At 35.0% G+C, this 18,460-nt stretch overlaps 1 protein-coding gene across 1 annotated transcript; it reads left to right on the top strand.

The window, feature by feature from the left end:
* Positions 1–3,129: 3,129 nt before the first annotated feature.
* Positions 3,130–6,306, top strand: LOC133331851 (mpv17-like protein). Its single transcript, XM_061540234.1, has 4 exons — positions 3,130–3,258; positions 3,429–3,526; positions 5,879–5,991; positions 6,059–6,306. Exons 1-4 carry the CDS (start codon positions 3,130–3,132, stop codon positions 6,304–6,306), a joined length of 588 nt encoding a protein of 195 aa, XP_061396218.1.
* The last annotated feature ends 12,154 nt before the right edge of the window (positions 6,307–18,460 follow it).

Below are 18,460 nucleotides of genomic sequence, written 5' to 3'. Positions count from 1 at the left end.
AATGTATACACAACAATATTTTAGAGTTTAAAGAAAAGATGACAACATATACCCCAAAACATCCCGCCTGGTTCTTCTTCTCAGATAAATCCTGTGACATATCTTTATCTTTACACAAAAAAGATAACACGCCTAACGAAATTTTTATTGCTTATTTCAATCACCTAATATCCAAGCACAATAACTGGAAAACACTCTTTACTGATGCCTCAAAAAACAATTCCACCACAGCGTATGCAGTTGTAGACAATGTTGGCGATGTACTTTCCTCCAAAATTTTATCAAACTACTGCTCTATTTTCACTGGAGAAGTAGCCGGTATTTTAGAAGCCATATACATTGCTAAACAAACCAAGGAGAAGACCATAATTTTTACCGATAGCTTATCTGCTGTCAAGTCCATAACAAACCTAACTAATACAAAATGGACTGGTATTAATAAAATAAGGGATCAACTAATATCCAACGTGAATAAAATTAAATTAGCATGGATTCCTGGTCACGTAGGTTTACAAGGAAATATCTTTGCTGATAATGCTGCAAAAGCAGCATGTAACGCACCTATGTTGACTGATACACTTGTCGAAAGGATGGACCTTAAATCCCATATTTCAATTCGGCTGCAAACGGAACAAAGAACCAATAGAAACAACTTCCAACATCACCATTACAGCTTTATAAACCCACTTAGTGAGGTTCCATTATACCCTCCAAACGCTGAAAAAAATAAAATTAAAATATTCTCCAGACTACGCATGGGTCATACAATTTTAACTCATCAACACCTAATTAATAAGAACACTGACAACAAATGTCCTAAATGTGGCGCTATCGTCGATGTCAAACACATACTGCAATCATGTAGTCTATTATCTCAACAACAACGAACTTTTCTACAAAACAATGGATACAATATGCTCAAAACCATAAACACTCAAAATATCAATCTCATTTTTGATTATATTAAAAGAAATAATGTAATAATTTAAGTAAAAATAAATTCATATCATACTACTTTATATTAAAGTATTAGCTGATGGCCTTTGCAGCCAATGCTCTTACCTTCTGTATTATTCTTATATTTACTATAAGTGTAATATTTTATAAATAAATAAATAAATAAATAAAAATAAACAGTAAACTTTATGGACAGATGTTCGGATAATCCGCTTTAAAGAAGGTCATACCTGTCGAGAGTTTTTTTTTTATTTTAACAGATCATAAAGTTAAGGGCAGATGTTTTTTATTTTTGCAGTTTTATATTATTAACATAATAAACTATTTTATGACGTAATGAGTATTTAATAATTCGCATATATTTGTCATTTGACAGATATACGCATAATTTAATAAATAAAATTACTTATTTTTTAATACGTTTCAATTTAAAGTGGAAAATTTTTATTATGTATTTTGAAAATTAAATCTAAAATATTTGTTGAAAAATTAAAATAAATTATTTAAGTTAAACTTGCTTCTTAATTTTAAAGGAAGCTATGCTTCGGAATATAATAGTGTTATTGATTTTGATTTCAAATAGTTTTGCAACGGATTTTAGAATTGTAGTGATTTTCTAGCCTTGACTGATGATTTCGGTGTATACGGCGATATGCGAACCTGATGTTTGCGTCTGGTCTTCATCCCTGTCGAATTGGTTGCCATCGACCTGGGTGTTGCAGGAGCAGATTTTGGTGATTCGGAAGGAAGTGTTGCATACAGGTCATCCATAGCGCTGAACGCACAATAGTTCAGGTGCATTTTTTGCATATTTTTAATTATCAGTTGTGCAATCATTGTTTGTTCCATTTTCGTCGTTGTTGAAAGGGTTGACCTGAGAAAGGGAATTGTGTTGTTCGACTAGACACGGGTAGTGGCGGACTATGTTCATTTGAACACCAGGCAGAATATTTATAGTGGTCGACACTCAGTTCTAATTGACTACCTGATATTGCAATATTAATAAATTCTCCTGTGAAGTGAATTTTTTTTGGCAGAATTGTATTAAGATTTCGAGATATACATTTGCTGGTAGATAAATTTACTGGCAGATGTTTTTGACCCTTTGATCCATTTATGATTGCTTTAAAATACGTAGATTTGTCGACGATTGCCTGACCATTTGAAATTTCCATACGAAAATATGCAACTACTGAGGTCATGCATTTAATTAAAATGTCGGTGAATATACATTTTGTATATTCATATTTATAAATATATGTATGCAACATTAGTTGAAGTGTTTCTGACTTAAGGGAATCGAACCACAGTCGAGTAAGCTTATAACGAACATTATAGCGAACACATTTCCTGGTCCCGAAGTTTTAAGACATATTATATATTAAGACATATTCATTCAAATCGTTGCTCTTATAGCGAACTACATGTATAGCGGACTTTTTTTATAACGCACTATTTATTCGGTTCCATCTTTCAGTTTTCATTTATTTTAATTCGGTTATAACGAACTTGCTATAAATATAAAAAATACTTAACGAATACAAACCTGCTCGAAAATTAATTTATTGCTAACGCTGTCATCCTTCACAAAAAATCTCATGTACATTAAAGGAAAAGAGAAGCGGCTATACCGAACTAATTTGCATGGTCCCTACAAGTTCGCTATAACTTACTGCATTTGAGAATAAAACTGCACTTTTCATTCTTCAATTAAATAAAACCTTTTTTTATTTACCATCCAGTAGCAATTTGTACATATTGTTAAATTTTATCGAACCGTTATTTCTGTGATTTTTTTAAACCTAAATGTTAAAAATATTCGTCATTGCCATCTAACGAATTAATGGCAACTCTTCACCATTGACGATTCGACTGGCAATAATGGCCGTTATCGCGATGTTATTGCCAGATTGGAAAACAAAGTAATAAAACTTGTTGTTATCTTTGCCCCGCACCTCCCAAACGAAATTAAATGGTCGAGCTTCTTGTTCATTGTCAAACTCAATAAATTGTTGTGATTGCTTCTACGCGAGGAGGGCACAATCATCTCCATTTCGTTGATTAAGTTAGCAGCAGAGTGAGTACCACCGCTCGGAATATATTTGATTTCCTATAACAAATTTATCTTCCTCTATAAAAAACAATTAAAACAAAACATAAATACAGTAAACAATGTCTCGGTTATTCAATGCTGTGGGAATCCTCTTTAAGAAGCATCCTTTTATCACCAACAGTGCCGTCTATGGAAGCCTTTATGTGGGAGCCGAAGTGTCACAACAGTTTCTGACCAAAAAAGTGCTGGTAAGTTGTCGTTCCACAGCTGCAGCATCGATTGTCTGCTGCAACACTGATTTTAGTTTCACCCCAAACACTAAAACCCGGTTTCCCTTCGGGGAAATTCGCAATAACAATACACGTCCATTAATATTGAAATATGCTAAATTCTCCACCAACAAAACAAAACAATTTAGGTTGAGAAAGACTCATTGAAAGAGGACATTGATTATCCAACCATAGGTCGGTATGCTGTAATGGGAACAGCTGTCTATGCTCCAACACTCTATCAATGGTTTGTTCACAGATTGATTTGGCTTCGCTCGCTCGCTACCCACCCGATTGCATTTAATTCATTTGTTATGATTAGCGTTTTATAGTTCATTCGCACCATCAGCACATTTCGCCTAATCAACACATTTCAAATAATAATAATAAAACAATCAAGATTAGAGCACCATGGTAGTACGAACGTACCTAGCCTGTTTGTTAATATGTGTGTGTAATACGGAAATAAATACATATATAAATGTATGTGTCACAACATCTTTTAAGCTCACTTCTGTTATTTACATTATGCACCATCTCTCTTTCTATCGCACCTTGTCTTGTGTTCATGTTATGTCTTCTACGCAAGAGCTTTCTCGAAGTTTTCATGCTGTAAATTCACTGTTATCTCCGTCTCTTGTTCGTATAATAACACGCGTTAAACAAAGCTTTGTCCATCTCTATGACACATGTCCAGATATGTCTAGGTACATCATTTTAATCTTTCAAGTAGTTCTCAACGAATTTGTACAGAAAGTTTTTATACCCTTCACTACACTGTGGTACAGGGTATTATGTCTTTGTGCATATGTTTGTAACAGGCAAAAGGAAACGAGAGAATATGCATAGAATCACTTTCTGAGTCGGTTTACAAATGGTAATTCAAGCTATTTCACCCAAATTTGCTAAGGTTATATAGCTGTAATAGTTTTTTTTTAGCTTTGATTAGGATGATAACTATTAGCCAACCGAAGAAGACCACGATAGTAGACAGTATTCATTTGAATCTAACGCTGTGTTCAGAAACATTCACCCCTATTCCATATGTCGTCGTCGTTGTCGACGACGTTTCTCTTTCGACATCACTTCGCATCCACATCGACATCACTTCGACACTGATTTGGTATTCTGTAACACTCATGCGACGATGTCGACTATTTATCGATAATATCAATAAAAACAAAAATTTTGTTGCATATTTTTGGGCAAAAATGTGATTGTATCCTTCACCGCACTGTGGCACAGGCCATTATGTCTTGGTAAATGTGTTTGCAACGACCAAAAAGAAACGAGATAGACCCATAGTTACTTTTTAGTATATAGTTATATTATATAGTTACTTTTAGTATTATTTTAAACAAGTTACATGTCACCATTATGATCCGAACGGAATGAAATTTGAAAAAAAATCCATCCAATTGGGATGAAATTTTATTTCCACATAGACGAGTCCTATTGGCATTGGTTAGATTTATATGTAGATCCCATATATTTTTCTTTATTTACACTTTATTTTGCATTAAGTATTGAATAGATTCTAGAACGATGTATCCTGTCCTTGTCCGGTCATGTTTTTTTTTTTTAATTTCAAAAAAAAAAATGTTCAAACGCTTCAGTCGTCAACAAAAACTATGACGAAGAAATCTTCGACATCGTCGTCGTCACACATTGTTACGGAATACCAAAAATGTTTCAATAGTTATCGATAAATGTCGACAACGACATAGGGAATACCAATTTGCAAAAGACGACGCTCTTCGACGTCGTTTCGTGTCGACGACGACATACGGAATAGGGGTGATTATTTATAATTTTCGTCGAAATTCAGCAGTACAAGGGAAACATTTAAAATCGCTATGAAAAATTAATACAAAATATATGAAAACCTAAAACGGACAATCTTTTAAAATTAAATGGATGTTGATTTTTTTGGTAATCATTTTTACACGTCCAAATTAGTTGAGTAAAACGTTTTCAATGTTTTCTTCCATTTTACTGAATTCGGTTTCAATTTCTTCTCTAATTACCGAAATAAGAAAATAAAAATTGTCAATTATCGATATTTCTATTCCTAACTAGTTACAGTATCGCGCTGAAGACCCCACAAGCAGAATGATATTAATAATCAAGGAATTGTCGTGAATCGTGTTGCAATAAACATGTTATGTTATTAGGTGGGCTTTTTAAACCGATTCTTAGTTGTCGGATAATTTCAATAATATAAAACGCGATCCATAATATAAAAATGCATGGAAGGGGAATGATATATCGCATAGGGTGTGAATTTTATTTTTCAAAGCCTCCGAATTGGCTTATTTTACCCCCCTAAATACATGCGAGATAATAATAAATAATAACGGTTGATTTAAATCTTTAAATCGTAATTGAGTGTTGTTTTTACGATTATATACAATAAAATTGTTCAGTTTATTGGGTGTAAGAGTACCCTCCAATGCATCTAATGAAACATATTAAGCACGCACACATTAAAAATAAACTTTCTCACACACACACTAACAACGCTGCACCGAAATTAAGCACCCTTAGCATGTTTCAATAATTTAAAATCTATTAATTTGCGTTTTGTTCTGCGCGGAAGGTACAAATGGTTGGACCGCACTTTTCCCGGAACAGCTAAACAAGTAATTATCAAAAAATTGGTTGTGGACCAGTTTGTACTGACACCCTTCTTGTTGACGGTATTCTATACAGGTACGATAGATTTTTTTACAATGCTATAAAATATACATTGAAATTAGTATTCGTCATTTATTTCTAGGAATGGCCGTTATGGAAGGTGCTGATGATAAGTTCCTTGAATTGAGACAAAAGTTTATACCAACTTTTGAAAAATCGTGCATGTTTTGGCTGCCAGCACAATTGTTTAATTTCGTCTTGATAGCTCCACGATTCCGTGTCATTTATATGGGAGTTTGTGGTTTCGTCTGGGTTAATATCCTCTGCTGGATAAAACGACAACAAGCGAACAATGATACTGAAACCAAAATTACAGTAAATAAAGCATGATGCTTTAAAATTATAAATCGTAAATACAAAGCAGAAAAATGGACATTCCATTTCACTAGGAAATTATAATAAAATAAAATATTTAGTTAGAGCACATAGTGATTAACTGTTTTACTCCACGAGAAGAACTGTTGTAAGGCAGAAATATGAATTATTTTAAATAGAATACATGGCGTATTAATTTCAGAATACATAATTTTAATATATAGTGTATGCAATTGGGAATTTACATTTCATTAATCGATTAAGTTTGTCTAAGCACGTATCTGTGTTACAATATCATTTGGGTGGCCATCCTCGCGGGCTACCGTATAGGCGATAATCGCCTACCATGGTATTTTGTTGTTTGTTTTCGTTGAAGCTTATATTTATTCGTACTTATTTACTTCCGCTTGTTTGTCCGAAGCGGAAAATTAATTCCATCTTGGCTAGTTTCCGCTTATCTTGTAAAACACAATGTTTTTGGCTTCACTGACTCACCCACCAGCGTTGTTGTCAATATTTGATTTTCATCCTTTGGTACATTTGGCTACGTCCAGTGGCTGGTCCCAAAATGAAGTGCTTTGCCGTTTGATAGAGGCCATTCCACTGAAGTGTATGTTGTATCAGTGAAAGTACGAATGGAGTTTATTATTGTTTAGACGCCGTAATCTTATTTTACTTTGGCTTTCGCCTTCTTCTTTGATGTTTTGGTTCTATTTGAACTGGACAAGACTAGAACGATGGTGGAGGAAGTTCCTTAAGCTTGAGGTCATCAGAGATAAACCATGGTGAAGGGGATTGGTATCAACTGAAAATCAACTGCTATGAAATTCCTTATTTTTCTAACTTTTGATTCTGTAGTCTTCATTTTTTACTTGTATGTCTTTGGTCTCCTATTACATGCTTGTGATTTAAAAAACACTTTGAAGTTGCTGTTGATGATTGTTATTGCGGGAATGTGTGATTCTCGTTGATTCCACATTGTGTTATGGTTAAAGACTACGCATTTCTCTTATAAGAATAAACCGACACCTATGAATTCTCCGATATGTTTCAATACTGCAATAAGGAAACATGTTTGTCATAAAGCAAAATGGACTAGACACAATGTCTACACACTTGTGTTATTTCCTGCTTTCTAGGTGTGTGGAGCTACTTTAAGGGAGCAAAATTTTCTGGTACTTCATCCCAACCACTTGACCCTGGATTAGTTTTCTCCAATTGTCAAAAACAAAAACTGAATTTATATATATATATATATATATAATTAATTACATATATTTAAGTCACTATATTTAACAATGCATTGAAATAGTGATCTTGTTCAACTTTTGTCTTTTCCTTACTAGTTTTTAATCTGTTTATATTCAAACATTCAACATTTTCCCACTAAGTGCTTCCCAAATGTACCGAAATAATAATTCAATTGACAATTTATTATTAAAATGCATTAACAACATTTGTTTCTCTTGGGGTTTTTTTAATCTTCGTCTCGCTTCAATTGCAGAAATAATTTCATAGGGTGTGCAGGTTATCTTTGCATATTTTATTTTATATCCTTTAGGTATTGGCAAAGAGTATAACTTTCAATTGTTATATGTTAAAATTTTAAAGTTTCATAGTATATTATGAATAAAATAATGTTGACGTTATCTTGGGTAACTACAGCCGTGGTGTGTTTTGTGTTGTCCGCATTTGAGCAATGTCGGCAAGTCTTTATTTATTTTCTTTTCCGCATCACTTAAAAAAAAAAAAAAAACAAATTAGTTCGTTATATCCAAAGTAAGGCAAAACCAAGGATCAACAGAAAAAATATGTAATTTGTGTGTCATTTTTGGCAATACTTTAGCTGCTTCCCTTTTCCTTTAATGAAGCCAAGATTTTTTGTGAAGGTCGCCATTTTTGAGCAGATTTGTCATTTTTAATTATTTGGATATTTATAACAAATTCGTTATAACCGAATTAAAATAAATGAAAACTGAAAGAAGGAACCGAATAGATAGTTCGTTATGAAAAAAAAACTACATCCCTAGTTCGCTTTAAGAGTAAAATTTGAATGAAAAATGTGTCATACAACTTTGCGACCAGGAAATGGGTTCGCTATAATGAAAGTTCGTTATTACCGGTGTTCGTTATAAGCGTATTCGACTGTTTTAGAATTTGCTATATCCATTCCAACCGAATGTTTCCCAAATACATAATGGTCGAGGGAGTTTTAAATGTAACCATTATTCAAGTTTCCGCTACATGTATCCTTTTGATTACAACACTTAATTACTGCATGGGTAAATGGTCATATACACACGTTTGCATACATAACTACAGATACATTTGCAATTTATGTTCATACTTGTACACACACAGACGTTTAATGCTTTATTCTTCGATAAAGACTGGCGGTGAGATTGGATTTGAGCCTCTAAGTGAGATTCAAATAAGTAAACATCTATACAGATATATTCATATGGGTTATTCCATATAGGGCGAGTCGGAAAGCTTGAGGGTATTTACGATTTCTCAAGCTATATTCAGCTAATTCAAAGAAGGCTTACACCGCCTTCATATCTCCGAAATATCCATTATCTATGCTCATCTATCTACCTGATTTGTGCATGTATATGCCCATATACACATTCAAATGCAATTGCACATCGTGTAAATGCAAAGAATAGCAACAACATTTCGAAAAATTAACGTTTCGCAGCAGTTTATGGACACATATGAGCTTTTAATTGCTATTTAATGGCGGGTCATTTATTATCTAGAAAAACTTAGTACAGACGAACAGAGAGATAGTAAAACACGGAGCAGAAAAATAGTAAATTCACCCAAGGACAGGCTTGCCAAGAAACATCTATGTGAAATATGTTATCGTTAAATCGGACGACATCTGATTATGGTTTATCCTAGATCTTTGCATTTTCGTGGTCATCGGCAGATTTAAATAAAAACCAGTTTTAAATTGTTCCTATTTTATTGTTCTCCGGGTTTTTTAACATAGTGAGCATTAGATTGCCGAACATATTTTAGAGTAACGTGGAAATGGTTAAATTCATTTCAACATCTGTATGGCACAAGGCAACCCTCGCGAATAATATGGGCGCATTTGTAAGTGAACGCGAGTTAATATGCAAATGTGATTGTGAATTTTTGTCGGTGGGCTCATGTCCTTCTCAGTTCTGTATATACTGGACGCACTGACACACCAACCACTAAATCTTGCAACTACTCGCTCATTTAAATGTATGCTCTTTGTGTTTCCTTAACAAGTACCAATAAAACGGGATGGTAGTGAATAGACTGACTGCTGTACTCCTCATTAAAACTTTGGACTGGTTGCAAATGACTGTGCAGTATAGTATAGCATAGTCATAGTATAGCACACAGTCATAATATAGCACACAGTGCTGCTCAAAATATTAGCAACAAGCATAACGCTTGGATAATTTATATAATTTTGGGAAAAAATCGTCTAAAAATATTTCTATTACAATGACTTTTGGGAAAATTCTGCTTGAAATCTATACAGAATTTTTGTTGTTTGTGTGCCACTTCGCGGCGCTACAATACAAAGGAGGTGAACTAATCTGTGTTCAGTGAACAAATCTTTGTTCAGCACTGTGCGTACTACGAGTGTTTGTTAAACATTACATACATATGTGCCCAGCAAACCCAACATCTTTTACTCCACGTATATACATAAAGTGTAAAGTTTCTTCTGCTCTACCTGCAAAATATTTTTCATACAACCCTTTATGCGACGCTATTGCGTAATAGATTATAAGCAAATAACACTGTGTAACAAGATTTTTGATGGTAGAATATACCAACCAACAATGGCCAATTCACCATAGGTCAAGTTTTTGTAGTAGGGCGTGATGATTTTTTTGTGAGTATTCGTCCACTACTTTTTATTAGATTAGATGGAATTATATTAGATGGAATCTTTAAAGACAAGAAATTCATATTTTTTATGGACATATTTTCTATACATACATTTTCTATGAACTCTATTGCATTTCGTATAAATTGTTTCTTATGAAAAACTATCGTATTTATCTGAAGAATGTGCCATAAATGGATCTCATTCTGTCAAACACGTTAATAACAATTATTGACAACAGTCCGATCCATACCCCTAAGTTTTTGAATTTGAAGTGGATTTGTACCGGTTTTAATACGTATCATTTGAATCATAAAAACAATTACTATGGAACATGGAATGAATTGCCTGCTTAACACGTCGTTAAAACAAACAAACAAATCGTTAAAACAAGCACTGTTTTACCACTGTGTGATTAGTTCTTAGACTTTCAGTTCGTTTGGTTTGGGCTGATGTTAAATTCCGTATTGGTTCTTGGCAATGTCTGTTGATTTGTTTTACCATCGTTCACAGTGTAGATGCGATGATACTCTCCGCTATCGTAACTTAATGGTATTTTATAAAAACATATGGTTATAAATTTCATTGTGTTCCGTGTGGCACCGCATTGAGCCCAGACTAACCAGGCGTAGAACCAACTCTACTTGTTTTCCGACTTATTTTTCGGGTGTTTCACCAAAGTCATTAGTTGCTCCAGTAATCATAAATTAAGTGAACTACTTACGGAACTCCGCTACGGCTTATGTCGTTGTTGTCAGTAAATGCTAATAAATCATCTGTGGCAGTAGTATGCCTTTTACAGCGATTTGCCGATTTACTTCTCTACAGTGTCGTGCTATGACACATGCTTCACGTTCAGTGTGCTTTGACTATCTATCTGACATTCGTATGTCTCACCTTTACAATTCCGACGACACGATGGAGTTGAACTATTGACCTAGAGAAATTATAAAGAAAAATAACTTTGTAAGATTTTAATGGTGTTTACTTTGTACTATCTGCTCCTTCTCCACATCCCTTATTCTGCATTTATGTCACTAAATAGCCACCACCATCACTATGGTCGATGCTGCTGACGTTTGTTGATTGAATATTCAAACAACAGTTGCTGCAAATACTGAAATGTTCCCACAATTTGCAACTCTTCCATACGGGGCTAATAAATTCATTTCTGTAAATTTATGAAGGATGGCATCGGATGTTTTTGTTAGTCCATTAGCTGGCACATTACCCAACGGAGGAGGACTTCGCTTTGTTCGACCCATTGCGGTTAAATAAAATTTTGTAATGATTTGTTTTTCTACGCAGTGTCGTTATCGAAGAGAAGTGTTTTTGGTTTCAGAAAAATGCAATCAACAATAACTCTCCCCTAATAGCAACAAAGAAATTTTTGCATTCTATTATCCAGAATTTTTTGTTATGGGTTGAAAGGAAGATGCTTTTTTAATTATTATTTTTCTGAATGACGGTTACATATGAATGTGTGTTTCTTTGTGAAGTTAAAAAATTGGCCCTAGGTGAAGTATCTGGTTAACCGGGTATCGATATTTATTTCACGTTTTGAATTTTGTTTTTTTCCGACTCTCAATGTGTACAAGGATTACACGCCGCCCCCATTAGATTTTCTGTCTTAGTAGCAAAAGAGACCATGCTAGAGAGAATATTCATCGATTATTTAGCATCCCTACTGTCCGGATAATCATGAACATAATGAAGGCTTAGAAATGAACTTAATTTTGCAAATGTCGTTATGGTTTAACAATGAAATATCTAACCACACACCCTCACATACATTCGCCCCACATAGCAGATAGACATTCCTCTGCTGGGGAATTTGAGAACATAAATATTTGCTATAATAAACTCTTTGGCATCGATTTTCCGATTCATGTAGTAGCTGTAGCTGACTATCTGGGCATATTCATCCAATTATAGGTGCATACATATACACACACAAACCAGTGTGGGTGAAAATTGTCCTCGCCTGCCAGTTGCTCGGCTGACAGTGTTTGTTTTAGAGCTAAATCATGGCTTTGGTTTACTTTCACTTCAAAGCGAATTCAGTTGTTCGCCTTGGCCCGGACATACTGGTGGCGGCTGGGATGGAGGGACGTGTAGACGGCGTGCAATACCAATTTGCGTTTTCACAAATCGTAACAATGTTCAAATGATGGCATATGGAATGAAAACATGCCATTATAAATTAACAATTTGCCAATATTCGCATTGTACTATTCGATAGAATCCGCAGCAAGCAAAACAACGAAGAGTTATTTTTTCTGATACCGGATGTTTCCTGAAGTTCAGCGTGCACCTTGAAACGGTGAACTGTCCCGAATCAAAATAGCAAAACTGAACAGAAAGCATTAGTTAGACATCTGGGAATATTGAGTCTTAGATCTCCGCTCTATATGTAGTTTGGTTATGGGACTAGTGTGTAATTATTTTGCTAGCTAACCGCACAACTTTTGATGTTTTCTGTTATGTATTTCGATTCTCATGGTGCATTGTTCCATGCGTCATACATGGCTATTATCTATAATTCCATATTCGATTACATTATTCCTTTTCCTATGGCATTTTTGTTTTGGCCAAGAAAGTTATGATACACAGTTGTTGTTATTGGTCATTTGTATTTGTAGCAACCCCAGTGATGATCGTTTGGCGTTGACTAATCTCAGTGAATAACATTGGGTCAGAGTTGCTCCGGGTCTTGCAATAAATTGAATTCACATGTAAATGATTTTAAATATTAGTTGGTGTAGAAGGGGCAAGGGGCGTGGCATTTGCAGAACTCTCAAATTGATGCTAAAATAGTATCGAACGCAACCAAGAACGTTTACTCGTTTGTGGCAATAGGGGTTAAGCCGATGGTTCTTCGTTCTCTGTTGCTTTGTTTGTTGCTGCTTGGGAGATGATGATTGTGTTGGAGCTGTTTTCTTAACCACAAGACAAGTTAAATTGTTAACATCAAAGTCAACAGTGACATTTTTCATTCGAATTCAATCAATCCCAGCGACGATTCCCACATCGAACACCAACCAAATGAAAGATTGTTTTAATGGGAAGGTGTTGCTGTCGCTGATTTATCAGCTCGCCGACTATCGCGTCTATCAACTGAAATTTATAACAGGACACACACACACATTCACACTTTGCTTGCAGTTCTGGTGTGTGGGTAGAGTAGACTTGTTGGCGTAAGTGAAAGATCTTTGTCCCTCGATGGTGCCTGACGTTAGATACGCGACAACGGAATATGTCTTTGACAGCTTGTAATGAAATTTGATCCTTGGTAGTAGCGAGTTGGCATTGTTGGGGCGGTTGCCATTTGGCATGGAGAGCAAATTTGTAGTTCAAAATATTTCTCATTTGTTGTTCTTGCTTTGAGTACTGAGCTGCGGGTATTGAATGTAGATTGGTGTGAAGTAATGCGAAAAGGCGTGTAAGGCATGGTGTTGTTAAGGAACAGAAGGGACCTCCTTATGCTGATTGGCATTTGATTAAAAAAAACTTAGTGTGGAGAACAGCAGCCTAGGTTTGGCCGTGTCGCATTTATCGATATATTCTGTTCGTCACCACACCACCGCTGAAGTTTGTTGTTTTCCATCTTCCTTGCAAGCAAAGACTTGTGCTACCTCATCACCTCAATATCTACGACGCGAGTGTGAATTTGATGGCGGCGAGTCAGTCAATCAATTGCTGTTTGTGTATAAAATTTTGCTTCATTTGTTTTCTGTTTTCTCTTTTTTACTTTATTGTTTGAAACTGCTTTAATTTCTTGGTAGGCTGTTTTTGAAGTTGTTTTCGTTTTTGGGAGAATATTTGTATATTTGTTCCCAAATGATTAATGGATCTTTGAGAATGCCAATATACATCCACATTGTGATTGATAGAGAAACAAACTGGAAATTGGTGAAAACTTTTCACGACTCGTTTTAAGTGCCCAAGATATTTTTTGTCCACTATGTTGTTTTATGAAGGAAGTTGCAAGTGAGGCGTAGTCAGCTATGATTTTTTTCATTTATTTTTTGCATAAAAATTCGGTGAGTCTATAAATTCCCTTATACTTTATTCATCTTATAAACATAAATTTTTGTCATCGGTATGTTTATACATTGTTCTTTTATATACCACAAATAAAGTACCTGTTTGCCTTTTTTATAGAGTGATTTCAAAATGAACTTATCCTTATCAAAAATTACGATGCCTGTACAAAGTTCCAGTTCTCTACCGCTACTCCTTTATCAAGTACCAATGGTACATAAGTTATTACCCTTTCGTCATTCTTAAACATTTCAATTCAGGGTTATAGGGAATAATAAAATGGCATCATGTTAATACCTACCCTCTAAGGGCTAATGCAATAAAAAGAGTAAATTTCTTAAACTCATACCTTCCATTTAGTTCCATTCTCTTAATTGCACTAAGTTATGTTTTGGTCAAACAACCTTCTGTGGTTGAACTCATGAACACTTTTAACAAGAAAACAAAAATCAGGCTCGGACAGAGATCCGCCCCTTTGTGCATTTTACACACAAAGTAATTGAGTGTTTAGTCTCTTTAACATGGACCCGGAAATATTGCTGCAAATGGAACCCCTTCAGTTCTGGTTAATGCCAAAGCTTCATTACATACAGCCTTATCCTCGATATTCGCTAGGGAGATATCTCGCATGTAAAAAAATTTTCGCTTTCACATTCTTGCCTTCTTCTGAATGAGATCTGAGATCTTTAGAGATCTGTCCTTTCCCCCAAATGTCTTAGATATTCCTTATTACCTTTATATAGTCCGTGGCAATATTTGGTTGAGCATGCATCGTTGCCAATAGGATTTCCAATTGCATTTTATTTGTTGTTTCGGGTTAAAAATTTGCATACAATCATTTATTTTAATAAAAATATTTATTTTTCATAAAAATATTTTATACTTATGTTTTTGTAGTCAGCCCCCTTTAAATTTATTTGCGAAAAAGTTCGCACAAAATGTCATCTCGTTCTCCCACTCCCTGTAATCCAGAATAACTAATTTTCCCCCAAAGCGGATTTTTCGCTTTCGAACTTCATTCAGAATAAGGCGAAAGCGAGAATGCGAAAAAATTCACTGTGAAATGTGGTTCAGAAATGTCGAAGGGGAAGAGCGAGTAAATTCACGTGGAATTGACAACCAGAATGAGGCTGATAATTTTGTGTTTTCTTGTTAAGTGTTCATCAGTTAGTGCGGGTTTCAACCATAAAAAGTGGTTTAATTTTGGAAGTCAACAACAGGAGTTTAGATGATGTTTTCCAATTGTCGGACTACGTTTATGCGTTACCGCCCTCTATTGTTACTCATTACTATTCACATAGGGGTTCGTGACTGCGCTGCATTGGTTTCTACAACGAACAGAGGTGAAGTAATGTACATAGATCAAATAATTTGTTGTGGTAGTATATTATACTAATTCTACAATCAAGACAAGACAAAGTCATACACCACTTTGGTTGGTATATGCCGGTGGTCCTCTTAATTAATATTACAACATAGGAAGTACCCACAACTTCGTTTGCGATTTTTAAAATGTTGTTATTTCCATTTATACATTAGTAATGGGGCCGGGCATTTCCGTGGTCACTCACACGACATTCTTTGCAAAAATAATATTTGAAATTTTAAATAAATCAAACACTATTAAATTTATTACAATTCACCCTTAAGAGGACCGACAATATTTTCTTTTGCTCATATACAAAGCTACCTTCTAAACTCAATTCCCATACGAAGTATTAAGATTCTATGTTTATGCTTTCTAGGTTTATTCGTTTACCCAATACCAATACTTGGTTTGGCACATTGTGATTAGTTTTTGTATAAGTTTCCGTAAACCCTTTGTTACCTGCACTCGGTGATCCATTTGAAATCCAAACCCTCTGTCCAATTTTTATTTTCAGAATTGTAGTTTCAGTTATTTCTTCTGGGCGTTGATTATTATTGTAAAGCGTATTGTACGAATTTCCAACAATCCAGTCTTATAACACACCTAGTCACCAATACTGACACACTGGGTCTCATATATATAGTATATACATACAGTATTTTTCGGTTAATTGGTTTTCCCGCTTATTTGAACCACATGATGGGTCAACAAAATATTACATACGAAAACACATGTAAATTTCCTCGGATAATTAATCCCTCTTAATTGATTTTCCCGTTTAATTGGTTCAAAATTCATGTCATCAAAAATAAATTTCCTCTTATTTTTCACCGGTTAATTGGATACTATTGAAAAGTAATCTGGCATTTGAATATGCCTATGGTTCCTTTTGAGAATATGCATAGAATCACTTTCGGAGTCGATTTATGCATGTCCGTCCGTCCGTCTGTTGATGTTAAATTGTAAACTAAGTACAGGTCGCATTTATAATTTTATTTAGATGATATTTGGTACACCAAATTTATTCGGCCCAAGGACAAACCCTATTGAAATTGAGAATAATCGGTTCAAATTGAGACAAACCCTATTGAAATTGAGAATAATCGGTTCAAATTGAGATATAGCTCTCACATATATTTTCGTCCGATTTTATGTAATTGGTGCACCGAAGTCTCTACATATTTTTCGATTTTTACGAAATTTGGCATAGCATACTGAGTTATGACTAGGATATTGTGTGATGAAATTCGTGAAAATCGTTTCAGGTTTATGAAAAGCACTAGGGTACATCTCTAATAATTGAAAACGCGAGAAAGCGTAAGGGTTTTATTTGCATTTGACAATAACATTAGAAATGAATTTCTTCCAATGATGCGTGATTTCTGTAATTGAACAAACAGTTCAATTAAGCGGGCATCGGATAAATGGTTCCTCGGTTAATTGAACAAAAAATTGTGCAAATTTTGATAATAACCGTAAAATACTGTATATTTATATATGAATATTCTTATAATAACATTTTTAATATTTTACTATATTTTGAAGAGAGCTAGCAAAGTTCGATGGTAGATTCTTAAAATGGCTTACTCCCTTTGGCGAAAAATTCACAAACATCTTGTATTCACTGCGGGTGGTCGGCGTTCTAAAAATTTCCATTGGCGAAATTCTCCTCACCCTGTCAGAATTCCATTCGCAGAGGAAAATACATTTTCTATTTGCTGCAAATTAATTAATTATCCATGCTTTTCTTACTTCAACACAAAAAGAATGTAAACCAGACGAAATTTGCTTTCAACATAATCAAAAATTAATATCAACATTGAGTTCCTTGGCTTTTTGAGTTCGCGTGATATTGCGATGGGAGAACAATTTCTGGTTACTGCCACTGTGTAGCAGTCGGCGACAAGGCGGGGGTGTTGTTATTGCGCGACTGGGCTACATTGGTTGACAGGCTATACTGAGAAAAATGTAATTGTAAATAAATAATAAAGCAGTAATACACCGTTAAATAATCCGAAAAACCAACACCATTAATAAAATGCCACAAACACTTCTGCATTTCCAAACCGAACTGAACCCGAACTCAACTCAAAGAGGCGCGTAACTCAGCCCTCTAAGTTCGTACGCACTCAGTAAGGCAAACATCAATGGCCTTTGAGTGTCAGTACACTCCGGACAAAAGCCAATTCAATCCAATCAACATAGCTTTCTTCTATGTTGGAATGGAGAATGGAACCGAGAAACAACAATAAAAATGCCACCACCCCACTACCATGGACGTTGAATTAGAGCAATTCTTGGGGGTACTTCATTTATTAGACCGTCGAAGCTGTTGGGCCAGCCACAACGAGTACTTTGCCAGCCTTGAATAGAAGCGGAGATGGTGTGGATGCCTCAAAATGTACGCAGCACAATAAAATATTGGCAAATAAAACGATTTTGACACTGAATTTAAACAGTTCTATGCCCTGTGTTCGTCCTGCGTGTGTGTATGGGTATGTGAGGAACGTGGATGTTGTTTTACAAGAAAATTAAAGGTCGTTGACAATGGCCACAAGATTGCCCAACCACCATTTGGGACAAAAAAAGTCGACTGGTTGTGTTGTGTATGTGTGTGTGCGTGCGTGCTCAGTGCGATATAACGTGTAGAGCTAGTTTATTTTTCCACTACGACGATCTAACAAACCATTAGGCAAGTGGGAGCAAAATATAATTAAATTTTAGTAAAAATAGAGCGGAAAATAATGATGATAACACAGTGACATTGCAAGTGGGTACGTTCTTTACATACAGTCATGTCACAGATTGCGATCGTAATTTCATTTCGATCGATTTGATGAATTCCTAAAACCGAAACGAAATCGCTATGCTTATTT

The sequence above is a fragment of the Musca vetustissima genome, unplaced genomic scaffold (assembly GCF_032173495.1).
Source record: "Musca vetustissima isolate MV318-11 ecotype Yass unplaced genomic scaffold, APGP_CSIRO_Mvet_v1 utg24363, whole genome shotgun sequence".
NCBI classification, from domain to species: domain Eukaryota; kingdom Metazoa; phylum Arthropoda; class Insecta; order Diptera; family Muscidae; genus Musca; species Musca vetustissima.
This window is presented reverse-complemented; position numbering and strand designations above follow the sequence as displayed.

Excerpts from the sequence above, each read along its gene's own strand:
- LOC133331851 (XM_061540234.1), top strand. The coding sequence starts at position 3,130 with ATGTCTCGGTTATTCAATGCTGTGGGAATCCTCTTTAAGAAGCATCCT. Across the intron at positions 3,527-5,878 it reads GCTCCAACACTCTATCAATG|GTACAAATGGTTGGACCGCA; the intron begins GTTTGTTCACAG and ends TCTGCGCGGAAG. Across the intron at positions 5,992-6,058 it reads GTTGACGGTATTCTATACAG|GAATGGCCGTTATGGAAGGT; the intron begins GTACGATAGATT and ends ATTTATTTCTAG.